The sequence below is a fragment of the Cyprinus carpio genome, chromosome B2 (genome assembly GCF_018340385.1).
Source record: "Cyprinus carpio isolate SPL01 chromosome B2, ASM1834038v1, whole genome shotgun sequence".
In the NCBI taxonomy this organism is placed as follows: domain Eukaryota; kingdom Metazoa; phylum Chordata; class Actinopteri; order Cypriniformes; family Cyprinidae; genus Cyprinus; species Cyprinus carpio.
In genome coordinates, this window is record NC_056598.1 from 6,798,132 (window position 1) to 6,813,353 (window position 15,222).

Below are 15,222 nucleotides of genomic sequence, written 5' to 3' on the forward strand. Positions count from 1 at the left end.
CAAATAATCCCGTATCATGAATAATCCAATCACTACGCTACATAAATGTTTATGTCCCACTTCAAAATAGACTGTAATGTTAACTTTAACAATGAAGAATATGCTTACAAAGACCAGAAGTATCAGTTTATCTTACCTGTCTATGACACAAACACATGCAAAATACAAATAATTTTACAGGTAGGCTAATAAACATTTTCTGGGTAATGTGCGCAATATTTTTCAACAAGGTTGGATGCAAAAACGGCATGATTTATTTCTGTCGCGGGATGTGTAACACAAGTAATCCAAAATATCACAGCAGGCACTGCGTCTCGAACTCTGATTGGTCGAATTTAATCCCTCCTTAGCAACGCGCATTTGTGTGGTGGTGTGGCACGTGGTTACTAAGCAATGTCACTTTAACTTTATCCCTGTTTGTAAGTTTTTTAGCGATGTAACAACGTGCACGGAAACTCTAGCACACTATAATTGCAAAAGATAAAGGAAAACCGAAGGACACGAACATACCTGAGATTCAGCTGTTGGAAATTAGCATGTTTTTAAGTCACTTTGCGTTCGGAAGAGATTTAGAGGATTTGCCGTCTATATTCGACACACCAGAGCTTATGGGACACAGAAGTGGGTTATAGCAAGACCGTGTTTACTTCTGTGTAAATAGCGGATTTGCTTTTAAATACATTTATTTTCAAACTTCACATAACAAAACCCTTTGGAACGACACGCGTGGAAATATTTGAACATCCTAAAGTTTCAGTATTTAATAAAATGGGAGATGACAATGAGCTGCTCGGAGCATCTGAGTTTATCAAAGGTAATATTAAATAAGTTAAACCAAAAATAGTTTCGTTTGTATAAAATAATGGTTGAACGTTATTTTCTAATCTGCTTAATCCGTGTGTAACGTTACATGTTTTATATTACAGCAATATCCAAGCATATGTTGCACTTTGTAGGCCTAGAAACTTTCTTGAATGTATTAAAACTGTACATTCAGATATCAATGGAATAAAATACAGTATATAGTTTAAAGTGGCTTGCCATTTTGGATGTACATTAAGTAATAGGCAATGTTAATGTAATAAATTTGTTAATGTTACAAATGAAATTAATTGCACCTTATATTTGTCTTTGGTGTGTAGTCCAGTTATCTAAAATAGAGAGACTGTTTTTCCAGATATAAGAGATTTAGATGTGATTTATTTTTTGACTTAATCTGTATACTGTTGTATTTTCTTTCAGATCGTCTGTATTTTGCGACTCTTAGAAGCAAACCCAAAAGCACAGCAAACACACATTTCTTCTGCACTGATGATGAATTTATTTATGAAAAGTGAGTCCTCAGGTTTTGGCACACTTAACTATTCAATTTTGAATTGTTATAGTTCATATTTGATTTTGGTTAATTTTTTGTCTTGTGGTGATTTTTTGGTAGTGGTGATTTTATGGTTCATTTCTGTCACAAGCTTTTATGCAGATTTTGGTGCTGTAAATATGGTGATGCTGAACTGAACAAAAAACTAAAGGTACGTTCATCTTCTTTGAATCAAATGGCTCCATGTTTGCATTGTTCAAGTAACTTATTGATTAAATATAGGACTTGTGTTTTTCCCTTAATGGTTCAGTTTTGTAAAACCTTAATAGGTGGTCACAACTGTCCACCATCAGCAGCTGTAGTCTTCATATTTATAATGCTCGTGTACAGAGATTTGTTTGCTAGACTGTATAATGAGGCACACAGAGTTCATGCAGTGAGCAGTAGAGAGCGCTCTGTACACGTCTGTATATTGACGGGACAGAAGTTTCTGGCATGAATGATTAAACTTCAGTGACTCTGTGTGTCTGGAGCTGACAGATTAAGGGGTATGGCTCAAGTTCAAGGTGTTTTTCTGCAGTGTATGTGTGTTAACCTGGTACTCCACAAAAACCCAACAGTATTTTTCCATTAGCTTTTGCATTATTGCAGAAAATGAACTCTGTTACCAACAAAAGTTTTAAATCTTACATGTTTTGTTCATCATGATAATCTTCGCAAACTTTTATGAATTCTGAAGCTAAATCTTGACTATAAACAAACCCCACATTTCATTAATTTAATTTCACCACCATTAAGCTTCAACAACTCTTTCAGACTTTATTTTAAAATGTATTTATATAAAAAGTTTGAGCTAGAAGAGACAAGAAATATTAAAAGCTTGTTTTTTTTTTTATAATTTATAATTTATTTTTTGCAATAAAATTAGAAAATATCTTGAACTTGAATTAACCACAGACTTCTTTTCAGGCATTTCACAAGTTCACATGTACATACTGTAAATCAGGTGGGGTAAAGATTAGGCATGTTTAGGGAAGGGTTAGCCGAGATATGACCCAAACCTAAAGTACTCCCCCAGACTTTCTTGGCTGGGTAGGAGCCAACTGGGGTAGTGGAGGGATGCTGGAAAACAGTCGTGGAATGGAGGTGATAAACAGCTATATATTGGTTGGACAATCTGAACACATTCCCTTCCAAGTTTGCTTAAAAGTAAACTAACCCATCCAGCCAAAAAGCCCATTGACTAAAGGATAATTGAAGCTGATTGGTTGGGCAATCTGAGCATTTTCCTTTCAAACTTTAAAATAAATGACCAAAAAGCAATTCAAAAACCACTTTGACTTCAGGACGATTGAAGCTGTTTTGGCTTACAAAAATAAGTAATCCCTGCAGCACTCTACAGACAGAATGTCTACACATTTCCATACAGAGAAAGTGATAGAAAGTGACAGAAACGTACATAAAGAGACCATGAAAGTACCACACCAACAGTCCATATGCATTATGCACTATATTCTTTTACTTTCTTAAAAAGAGTGGTATAGAGTTTTCAAATAATACAATATTTTCTGTGAGGGACAGAATTAAAGTTAGATTATTATTCACCAAATGTCTGTTTTTCATTTATTCAATTTAAATATGTGTTAGATTACCACAAAACCAGCCTTTAGTGTAAATTTTTCAAAATTGAGATTTTATACATCATCTGAAAACTGAATAATGTAAGCTTTCCATTGATGTATGGTTTATTAGGACAGGACAATATTTGGCTGAGATACAATTATTTGAAAATCTGGAATCTGAGGGTGCAAAAAATTCTAAATACTGAGAAAATCACCTTCAAAGTTGTCCAAATGAATTCTTAGCAATGCATATTACTAATCAAAAATGAAGTTTTGATATATATGCGGTAGGAAATTTACAAAATATCTTCATGGAACATGATCTTTATTTAATATCCTAAAGATTTTTGGCATAAAAGAAAAATCTATAATTTTGACCCATACAATGTTTTTTTGGCTATTGCTACAAATATACCCCAGTGACTTAAGACTGCTTTTGTGGTCCAGGGTTACATATGTGTATGCTCAAACTTTGCACATTATTGGATGAAAGGCAGCATTCTCTTTTTGTGTTTCGTAGAAAAGTTATACAGGTCTAGAACAAGTGAGGGCGAACAACTTGGAAAAAAAAAAGACAGAGTTTTCATTTATTGATGAAATATCCCTTTAACCAGCACAGCTCTGAAAATGAATGTGTGTTGTGTATGTCTGCAGTCTTTCACTCTGTCCAGAAAGCGCATCATCCATTACACCAGTTACGACCAACGGAAGAGAGCCAATGCGGCCTTCCTCATCGGTGCTTATGCGGTGAGTCCAGCTCTGTTTCTGTGACTTAGAAGATGATCATTTTCTTGATTTTAACCTTTACGTTCTAGGGTTTGAGAGACCCCAGACAATAAAAACAAACTGATGATGAACAGTGATAAACAAGAGCTATTGTAGACCAAGCTAAACTCGTTTTAGAGCCTCTCAGAGAAATTTCTAGTCATGACGTCTCGCTTCTGTATGCAGGTAATCTACTTAAAAAGAACGCCAGAGGAGGTGTACCGGGCCCTGATCTCTGGAACCAATGTGTCATACCTGCCCTTCAGGTGAGAAGCTGCTCACAGGATCTGACACAATCTGATCTGATCACGTGTCATCATGCTACTCATACCTTATTACTACGGCTTTATATATTACTGCATCACTACTGTTCAAAAGTTTGTGTCAGTAAATGATAATAATTTGAGAGAAATGAAAACCTTTATTCTGAATGGATGCATAAAACTAATCAAAAGTGACAGTAAAGATTTTTTTTAAAAATCTACTTCAAAATGCTGTTCATTTGAACTTTCTGTTCATCAAAGAATCCTGGAAGAGTTACATGGACTTTACATAAATATTACACATGATTTTCTTTTGATCTTTGTGTTCTTGAAGGGTTACTTGGAGAGTTACATGGACTTTACATAAATATCGTGGGCCTCATCAAGGCTGTATTTGTGAGTTTTGATCTCGAACTACAGTAAGTGCATAAGTTCTCTCGAACTACAGTAAACACATAAGTGTAAATGATGTTGTGAGATTTGTGAAATGGTTGAAGCAGTTTGATTTAAGTGTTATAGTAAACACATAAGTTTAGTATATTGCACTGCTGGAAAAGGCTCTCAGCCGATCAGATTCGAGCACCAGAAATAACTGTTGTATTAAAAAAATGGTCTTACTGACAGCGAAACTGAAATTAGAATGGTGTTGTATTGAAAAGTTATTTTATGTTTTGTTTATTTAATTTTGAGGAAACACTGCACGAACACGCGTGCACACACACACACACACACACACACACACACACAAATATTTAATAATACATTCACATGCACATTCTTTATATTCTATTTACTTTTTTTCTTACCATATAGAGATGCTGCTTTTGGGAACTGCACATATGATTTAACCATATTAGACTGTTTACAAGGAATCCGCAAGGTACGTGTATTAAAAGGAAGTGTTTTTTTATAAAAGCACAATGCATTTGAACTATTAATATTTAGGAAGGTTAATGTTTGTGACACTCAAACTTTTTTTGGATCAAGGTTGGACAGTGTAGACATGTAATGCACTTTCTCCCCAGATCAAAAGCTTTTAGTCCAATTATCTGTCTTTTCAATCTGACATGGGAGAAAGGACAGGCACAGGCACTTTGACCGATTAACTCGATGTGATAACTGAGTAACAGGAAGCACAAAACAAAGAAAATAGTTTGTGTGGGTGGAGACTTTCAGGAATGATATGCACTTAAAGAACAGTGAGATATTATGAAACTTGGATGGCTGTCCATGATTTGAGTATGTGGGGTTGAAGAAAACCTTGGCAGTTTGTCCAAGGATTTCTCTAAAACGAATTCATGCATTAATTGAAGATGTTTTCTTAGAACCTTTTACATTTCTGTAAAGTTAGTAAAGAACCCAAATTCATATTTTTATTAATTTAATGAAATGTCAGATCTTATAATTAATTATTTTTTTGTTGATTCATTTTCAAGCCTTTTAAGATTGTTTATTTTCGAATTTTTTTTTTTGGTTTTTTAGTTTATTTTATATTATGGGGTTGTAGTTTTGTGTTTTTTTAATGATCAATGCCAATATTAATCTCATGAGTGATAATATTTCAGTGTGATTTCTGTCATTTTGACAGATAACAAATAGAAACATTCCAGTAAATACTGCTAATAGGGATTACAAGTGAAAAGGGGAGACATTTACATTTTAAAGCATCCGTGTGGAAACAAACTTGGAAAGAGATGTGAGAATGTAGCAAGAGAAAAACAGATTCTTAATGCATTCAGTGAATTATCCATGGAACATATCACAAATTAAATCGGTAGAGCAGACCACAAATGTGCAGTATATGTTGTCTTTTTTCATATTTTTACAAAGGATTGTAGAATATTTAGGAGGACAAGAAAGAATCGGACTGAAAAGAGCTCTTGCCATAGATATTTGAGTTCTACCATGCCACACTAAAATACCGGTTGTTATCTTATCTAACATGAAGGAAAATGATGTTTATTCAGTCAAACTGAGGGATAAGGATTGTTTGTAGTGCAGCATTATGATTAAGACTTCATTTAAAATGCAGGACACTCGCTAGGAAAAAGAATACTGTCCTACTGTTAATTCTTAAAAGCAATAAAGCATCTACAAAACTCAACACATAGGAAAAACTTATTTTCATTAGTTGTTAACATGTATGTATTTGATGAATTCAGATGTTTTAGCATGTCTTCTCACCTTTTGCATTACAAGCGTGTAGAAAATGGTGATTTTAACTGGATTGTGCCAGGAAAACTGTTGGCCTTCAGTGGACCTCATCCCAAGAGCAAAATAGAGAATGGTAAGCTGGCGCATTAGATTCAGAGCTTCTGCCCCAACAAATACTACATTCTAGTGGTCATTGGATCAATGTTTTTGTAATTGTTCTTCACCTCTGAACTGATGACTGTTTTGGCTCTTTCAGGTTATCCTCTCCATGCTCCAGAAGCATACTTCTCCTACTTTCGCCAGCACAATGTCACAGATGTTGTACGACTGAACAAGAAGATTTATGAAGGTCGGCGCTTCACAGATGCTGGGTTTGAACATCATGACTTGTTCTTTGTAGATGGCACCACACCTAGTGATCTCCTCACAAGACGCTTCCTGCACATCTGTGAGAGCGCCAAGGGTGCCATAGCTGTCCACTGCAAGGGTGAGACACTTTTTAGATTTATAAAGAAACAGCATCTTTTTTTTTATTTCTTTTTTTTTGCACCTGGAGTGAGGTGCACTATTGCATAAACAAAAAGTGGAAAGGAGACATCCTGCAATTTTTGGGAAAGTGTAATGCAGGACCCAGACTTTATGTTGCTAGTGAACTTGTATTTAATGCAGTCTGTGTCAAATTTGATGTCACTTTCAAACCAAGTAGATTTCTGTTGGTCAAGGTGACAAATTTAAACCTTTTTGCCCTCATGTAAAACTTGTCTAATTATTTGAGATAAATGGATTTAATCAACAAAATTTCAGTAATTAAAATGAATGAATATATCTTATATCTGTAACATACTGGTCATCAGCTGATTTTAGGCATTTTTAATTGATTGGTATTAGTCTATATTGCATTTTTATTTGTTCATGATTATTTCCCCTATTTGATTTTTTTTTTTTTTTTTTTTACATTTTACCCATCTCCTACCACTCAAAATACATCTTTAAAATCCTTTGTAGGGTGACGGCTGAATTATTTTTTTGCGTTTAAAGTGCTTGATTTTAGTTTTTAGTAGTTTATTTTACAGTATAATAGTATAAATATGGTCTGTTAACAGCCATAATATGACAACAATCATTGCTTATCGGTGCTGACCAGAATTTTAAAATCAGTGCATCCTTATTTATTTTACTTGGTAAGTCACAAGTTTTGTTCTTAGATTTCGAGGATGACGGGAAGTCACGCAACCCGTCCATGTTGGATCTGTTTTATTTATCTGGCTGTGACAGATTGATTAATGCCAAAATACTTTGAACAAAATAGTTTGATTGCGTGCATGTTCTTCGATGGGGAGCATTTTCTGATTAAAATGATTTTTAAAAAATATTATATTTTGATATTTAATTATTATTTTCCCACTTTCTTTTCACAGCTGGCCTTGGCAGGACAGGCACTCTGATAGGCTGCTACCTGATGAAGCATTATCGCTTCACAGCACCTGAGGCCATTGCCTGGACACGAATCTGCAGACCGGGCTCTGTCATTGGACCACAGCAGCACTTTCTCGAACAGTAAGTCCAAAAATTCTACAGACAGATTGAGGCACACAAGGTCATGAAATGGTCTAGAGGTCTGTTTAGAAGCACTTTCTTTCTCTTAAGGAAGCAGCACAGTATGTGGGTGCAAGGTGATCTCCATCGGTCCAAGCAGAAGCAACAGCAGTTGAGGCAAAGCCGACAACAGGAGAGAAACATGGCCCGTCTCATATCCAGCGTGGACGACATGTCCATCGACAGCACCATTCTGAAGCCACCAAGTGTGGATGAGGTGAGACGTCTGAGGAACTGAATCTACCAATCATATCTGAATGCACAATAGAGTAACACTGGTATTGACACTGTTTTGTTACACTACAGAATGAGTTCAGGGAAGAGGACATGATTCCAACTCAAGGAGACAAACTACTAGCTCTAAAGGGCCAACGTCACCCCAGACCTACTGCCACAGTGCTTAGGTAGACCTTCAGTTATACTAAATAAATGATATTAATTGTCATTAATATGGTCTCAACAGTCTCAGCCGTGACACTAGATCAAAATATTGTTGCAGTTAAACTAAAAGTTTTGGGTCAATATACAAAAGCATTGCCTTGATAATGTTTTGCATTATATTTGCTGCCTTTGGCAGGGAATTAATAGGTAAAAAAAAAAAAAAAAAAAAAAAAATGTATCCATGAGTTTATTTTTTTTTAATTGTTTTTTTTTTTTTTATTTAAGATGTGACAAATTTGTAGCAAGATGAATTAATTAAAAGTTATAGGATAAAAAAATACTATCCAGCATAAAGCACACTATTAAGTAACAGTTTCGTTTTGTGTGAAAATATGGCGGAAAAGCTGGGAGGTTTTAAAAGAGTGCTAAGGGAATTATACAAATGAATTGATTGTATGAATGTACCTCTGAAGGTTCTGACTGTCTTCAGAATACATTTGATGGCAATTTCCACTCCATGTAATACCTAATAAAGTAGTGTTTTAATCACAATGCTGCTTTGTCCACAGAGGTCACGGGAAACAGCTGTAATTCTGCTGTCCCATTAACGCCACCTAGTGTCAGAGAGTGGATTTACAGAGAGTTACATTTCCATTCAGCCCGTGTGCCGTTTTTGTCTGGCCAAAATACAGACTGAATTTTCATGCCCTGCTGTAAATTTTGACCAGTTGATGAAACACAAGCTTATGTGTATTCTACACTTTTAAACAATTCATATAAGGTATCTAGAATTATTTATGGAGCAGATAACATACATATAATCATCATTCAATTATCATTTTGACTTAATTCTTTCTATTTAAAGGCTGAAATGTGAGGTTTACCATTTTATGAAACTTTTTTAAAGCTTTATTTTAACATTTTGTACTTGCTATTAGATAATCTGTGTCAGTTATGTTGTCATTTAAAATCAGACATTTTTTGTAATGTTGTAATATTTTCATGCCATTACATCTCTATCCCAGGTATACATAGAGAGAAGAATCATGAGGTCAAACCGAGTTACTGTTAAGTTAATATTGACAGTAGATTTACCAATTTATCGACAGTAAATCTACCATTATAGATTTACCATTATTTTGAGCTTTATAGCTTTTGACCTGTAGGTCAGTGCTCGAGTGGACCAGTGGTACTCCCAGTTCATTGTGACGTCATGCATGAGTCATAGTGCTTCTAATTTCTTAAACTGTGCATACACATTTCTGGGTCACGGGCTGGATGATAGGGAACCAAGAACATGATTAAGCATCAGTTACAGCATTGAGAATCCCTTGCCATTGAAATCCAGTCCCATTAAGAACCCAAAGGTAGCCTGCTCAGGAACCTAAAGCATCATCATGATATCTTTCCTTTCTGATATCTGATCTCCTCATCCACTATCAGTGTGCAGCATCCACTTGGATGATGTGACGGCTGCCATAATGTGCCAGAACGCCCACCACACACCAGCTTATTGGTGGAGAGGGTCAGTAGATATGGGGATGATTAGACGGGGATGATCCTGGGATTTTAATGACCAGAGAGAGTCAGGACTGCCGGCAATCTGCTAGCAATTACACCAATTACTATATGGCACTCTATTGGTCTCCTTTGCATCTGTAGCCAATGAGCTTGTTTCTCAACATTTTAATAGTTTGGTTCATTGTTTTTTGTATCAGCAGCCCTCCATTGTGTTTGTAGTCAAGTACCAAATAAAGTACCCATGAACAATTCTTTCAGTCAATAAAATCACTTTGGGGTCTAAAAGGGACTAAGTTTTGCACAACAGTTGCACTGACCTGTACCAAGTGCAATGCTATTGCACAAAAGTATTGCAGTTTTGAAAATCATTACTCATATTGAAGTACTGCACTGAAAATAAACAAAAAAGCTTCCTCCCATGAGGACATTCTGGAGGACAAGCGTAAATAAATTCCAAACTTATAAATAGCTCTGCTATCTGTCATTTTTTTTGGCAGTGGCTTAAACCCAGCTCCAAGCACCATTTCCCCTCCCAAGTCTTCCAAAGCTCCTCTCTTCCTCGCCTCTATCACTGCACCACGGAGACTAACAAGAAGCCCGTCCTCCTCTGCCGGCAATATAAAAAGGTACATTAATGTTTAGATAAACTGTTTTTAATTCCAGATCCTATTTACACACTCAGACATTGCTAACCCCGCTTAATGCGGCCTACACAGCTTCAGTCCCCGTTTAGCCCATTCCCTCAGCAACCTTTACGATGATGACAACTTTAATGACGATGACAACAGCACACCTCCTTCCTCCTTCGCACCCTCCCCATCTCCTGCTCTAACCCCTGCACCTCCATCTGGCTTCAGCTTTGGGTACACCTCTACCGAGCCCCGACTTCCTCCCTCACATTTAAACTTCAATCAAGAGGCCAACACCAACCTCAACAGCCTTACTGGAGCTAATACGGTTAGCGCTAATCGCACAGTCAGGCCTATGAACAGAACCGGCTATAGTCTGTTCTCCAGCGGTCCGCCAAACCCCCGTAGAGGTCCATTGCGAGGTGGACTAAGCAGGTTTCCAGGGCGCTACCTCAGCAGATCCATTCCAGTGAGTGACCATCTGGCTGCCTTTGTCGTCTCTGTGGCGCTTGATTTTCACTCACTACTTCTGCTGTTTTATTAACTTTCCTTCACTTTGTGGTTTTCCTCCAGTTTTTTTCTGGCCTCACTTACTGTATCTGTGTTATAGTATAATTGTGATCTTTATGTGAGGTTTTTATAATCAGTGGTTTTTCATAATTTAAAAAGAACAGCTCATGTAAAAATGAAAATCGTCATCATTTTACCACCGCTATGTCATTTCAAACATGAATGTGTTTTCTTCCTTGGAACAAAAAGGTACAAATAAAATCTGATCTGTATCAGAAGCACAAATTTATGGCAAATAATAACTAATTTTGGGGTGGTCCTCACATAAGATGTAAAACTGAGTAAAGGTGCGGAATTTTTTTTAGCCGAAATCAAGTTGTTTCAATAGGAATCGAGGGGATTCGAGGGGAGTGTATTTTGTGCAAGGGCCGATTTTCATGTGAATTCACGGCATTGACCAACAAAAAGATGCTTCTTTTGAAAGTGACTTCTGTGTGAGCTATGCTTCATCTGCTACACTATAAAATGATTTACAGCACTTTTTTGCCCGCAAAATTTTGCCTCAATTTCGCTAATGTGACCGCACCTCAAGTTACACAACATTTGTTTTTTCATTGGGTCAGTTAAGGGGGGAATAAAGGCCTGCTGTAGCGAATCGATGTGTTTTTGTAAGAAAAATATCCATGTTTAAAATTTTAGAAACAGTAGTCTCTAGCTTTCTCTAACTAACGTTTGCGCGTTCACAATATAATTTAGTTCCATATTCTATTCCATCCAGTCCAAGAATAACAAATATGTTTAATATTTGCATGCCAATTGTAAAACATTTTCATTTGTCATATGTGTCCTAGTGATGAGGAATGATCTGAAAGTCTTTTAGTGTGTGATCCTCAGTTGTTTAGTGTCTGATGCCCAGTGTTCCTCTGTAACCATTTTCTAAGTTTGCAAATGTATGATGCATAAGCCTGGTTTCACTGACAGAGCATAGGCTTTAGTTCAATTAGGACATTTAAGTAGTTTTTTATAATGTACCTTAGAAGATATATTACTGGTGTGCATCTTGATGCAAATCATTGGCAGTGATGTATTCTAAGATGTACTGTATGAGTGCAAACTGCTTTTAGTTTAAACAGCTCTAACATGCATTTTAGGACTAGGCTTAATCCTCATCCGTGAAACGGGTTTAATGTATTCCATACATTAGTATACTTAGTTTGCACACATCCTTTCATATCAATTTATTAAATTCATTCTCTCTTTCTCTCCACAGTCCCTTCAGTCTGAATATGCTCAGTACTAAGGCTATGATTATACACTGATGGCCATCGCAGCTGACCATTCGACCATGGACAAATCATTCCTAAAAGCTGATAAACCATTTAAAAAAAATCACACTGGGCTTAAAGTGTTTATAACATATTTAAAGTGTTTTAATTGAGAACATTTCTGTAAGTCTGATGTATTATTCACAAATGTATTCATTGTTTTCTACATCCAAAATGGAACATAACTGCTAGCATTTGTTTGTGACTAATTTTACATAAGACAACATTGTCTCACCTTTTTTTTTTTTTTTTAAGAAAGTCACAATTTGAATGAAAATCTTAGCAGTTGTGCAAGAGTGTGTGACAGTATAGGTGTTTACAAGAAATATACATGTATGTATGATCACATGATGCTGATTCAATTATGTTTAGTAATATGATTGTACAGAAATCATGATTTTTAAAACATTTTGTACAGATAGTTGTAATTTTAACTGGAATGTACTTTAAGTTGAATATACTTTAGATGCATTAAACCACTGTCCTTACACAGATCTTTTAAAGACTGTGACATGGTGATTTGTGATGTACAAAATACTTATTTGAAAAAGATACACTCAAAACAGTAAATCAGTGCAAAATAATCAAGTACCATTTAATTATATTCACAAAGTGGAGGACACGAGGAAAATGTGGAAAATGCTTGGAGTCTGAGGAGTGAGCCTAATGGATAATGTTTGTTTAGAGAAACAGAAAGTAAAAAGGAAAAGGCGGGGTGGCTGATAAGTATCATGGTGGGAATATCCAACAACATTATTTTGTTATTTCTCAATTCGCATGCTGAATGAGTGAAACACAACAGCAGCAAAATGTGTGGAGTGAAATGCATCACCTTTGCTCTGTGGATTAATATTCTTAGTGTACTAACAGGTAAGAAGACCTCACACAGCTGTTTAATCAATTTGAACCTTCCACATTTCATTATTTTGACAGTACACTGTTTTTTTTTTTTTTTTTTTTTTTTTTTTTTCACAGGAGAAAACAAGTTTAGACTGGAATTAACTCCGTTAAATCCAGTGATTCATGTAGGAACGGATTTGGAGCTGACCTGTCAAATGAATGATTGTCCAGATAATGTGACCTTCATCTGGAAATCAGCACTGGATGAATTTCTCGGTGGAGAGGCTAAAGATGAGCAGACTGTTTCCCGCCTGCTGATCAAGAACATCTCTGTCAAACACAGTGATAAAGTTTTGTGCAAAGCTATTTGTCAGCAAAGTCCACAAGAGAAAATAACAGAGATACATATGTTCTGTAAGTAATATTTCAGCTGTACTCCTAATTAGACAGTTATTAATTTATGGATATAGCAGGCTGTTTTTACATGAATAAGTACTTTTAAACATCACTACCAATTATTTATCCACTAACCTACTCCTGTACTTAAGCTATGCTGCTTGGTACATAAATATTCCAATAATGTATCTGTTTTTGTTACTAGTATCTACCTATTCCAGTGTTGCTTTTAATTACTTTTTTTAAAATGACTATTCAATTCCTTATTTTTCAGTTACTAGTTAATGATTTCAGTCCTTACAAATAGCAGTTTTATACCAGTTGCTGATTGTAATGACATGATTATTGTAATGGAATACTCCACCCAAAAATTTAAATTCTTTCATAATTTTCCTGTCCGCATGCCGTCCCAGATATACAGTTGTGTTCCAAATTAATCATATCCTTGGTAAATTATTATCAAAGCAATCTGTGATATTAAATATGTATCGTTAATCCTTTTGATATTTTACTTTCAAAATTAACAAAAATCTGACCTTTTATTGGGGAATTTAAAATGGGTGTGTGGGGGTCTTATTGTGAAATAAATGTTTTTTCTTTGATACACATTGGCCACAATTAATCATACCCTTTTATTCAATGCCTTTTGTAACCTCCTTTTGCCAAGATAACAGCTCTGAGTCTCTCTTGCCTGGAGACTTTGGAGAACATCTGACAAGAGTTCAGAGACTATTCCTTTATACAGAATCATTCCAGACCCTTCAGATTTCCAGATCCATGTTGGTGCTTCTTCTCTTCAATTCACCCCACTCATGTTCTATAGGGTTCAGGTCAGAGGACTGGGACAGCCATGGCAGAAGCTTTTTGTTGTGATTAGGGCTGGACGATATGGCTAAAATTTATATCATGATATATTTCTTAATTTCGGTCGATACGATATAATTACAATATCAATAAGAACACTATTAAAAAAAAGCTTTTTAAAAACTGCCAAGAACGCCCACAACAGATGTCTGTGCCATATAATATTTTAGAAAAAATACGGCACAAATAAATTAATGTTTAAGATTTGGTGCTCAAAATTAATTTGTTGAAAACAGCTGAGTAGATTTTTTTTTCAGGTTTCTTTGATGAATAGAATGTTCAGAAGAACAGCATTTATCTGAAATAAAAATCTTTTGTAACATTATAATTGTCTTTATCATCACTTTTGATCCATTTAAAGCATCCTTGCTAAATAAAAGTATTAATATTTATAATTTCTTTCAAAAAAATTAATACAAAAAAATAAATAGAAATCATACTGACTCAAAGCTTTTGAATGGAATAGTGTATAATGTTACAAAAGTTTTTTTATTACATATAAATGCTGATCTTTGGATCTTTCTATTCATCAAAAGATCCTGAAAAAACAAAATTTCATAATTTCTGGATCATGTGGCACTGAAGACTGGAGTAATGATGCTGAACATTCAGCTTTGATCACAGGAATAAATTACATTTTAAAATATATTCAAATAGAAAGCAGTTGGAAATTTAGGATTTGATGTTCCATCATATTTATTTTTTAAATAGTAAAAATATATATACATATACATATATACATACATACATACATACAGGTGCTAGGGGTCATATAATTAGAATATCATCAAAAAGTTGATTTATTTTCACTAATTCCATTCAAAAAGTGAAACTTTGTATATTATATTCATTCATTACACACAGACTGATATATTTCAAATGTTTATTTCTTTTAATTTTAAATGATTATAACTGACAAGGAAAAAATCCCAAATTCAGTATCTCAGCAGAAAATTAGAATATTGCTTAAGACCAATACAAAGAAAGCATTTTTAGAAATCTTGGCCAACTGAAAAGTATGAACATGAAATGTATGAGCAT

At 35.1% G+C, this 15,222-nt stretch overlaps 1 protein-coding gene across 1 annotated transcript in view; it reads left to right on the plus strand.

Moving 5' to 3' along the window:
* The first annotated feature begins 321 nt into the window (after positions 1 to 321).
* The window catches only part of cdc14aa (cell division cycle 14Aa), a 38,614-nt gene continuing 23,713 nt past the window's right edge, over positions 322 to 15,222 (plus strand). The window contains 16 exon segments of the mRNA XM_042717904.1: positions 322 to 814; positions 1,243 to 1,333; positions 1,467 to 1,501; positions 1,504 to 1,526; positions 3,592 to 3,684; positions 3,889 to 3,968; positions 4,779 to 4,845; positions 6,165 to 6,252; positions 6,376 to 6,606; positions 7,538 to 7,676; positions 7,767 to 7,932; positions 8,022 to 8,119; positions 10,115 to 10,243; positions 10,334 to 10,715; positions 12,027 to 12,951; positions 13,057 to 13,335. Of these exon segments, the coding sequence (XP_042573838.1) occupies positions 769 to 814; positions 1,243 to 1,333; positions 1,467 to 1,501; positions 1,504 to 1,526; positions 3,592 to 3,684; positions 3,889 to 3,968; positions 4,779 to 4,845; positions 6,165 to 6,252; positions 6,376 to 6,606; positions 7,538 to 7,676; positions 7,767 to 7,932; positions 8,022 to 8,119; positions 10,115 to 10,243; positions 10,334 to 10,715; positions 12,027 to 12,056 (1,698 nt within the window). The 5' untranslated portion in view covers positions 322 to 768 and the 3' untranslated portion in view covers positions 12,057 to 12,951; positions 13,057 to 13,335.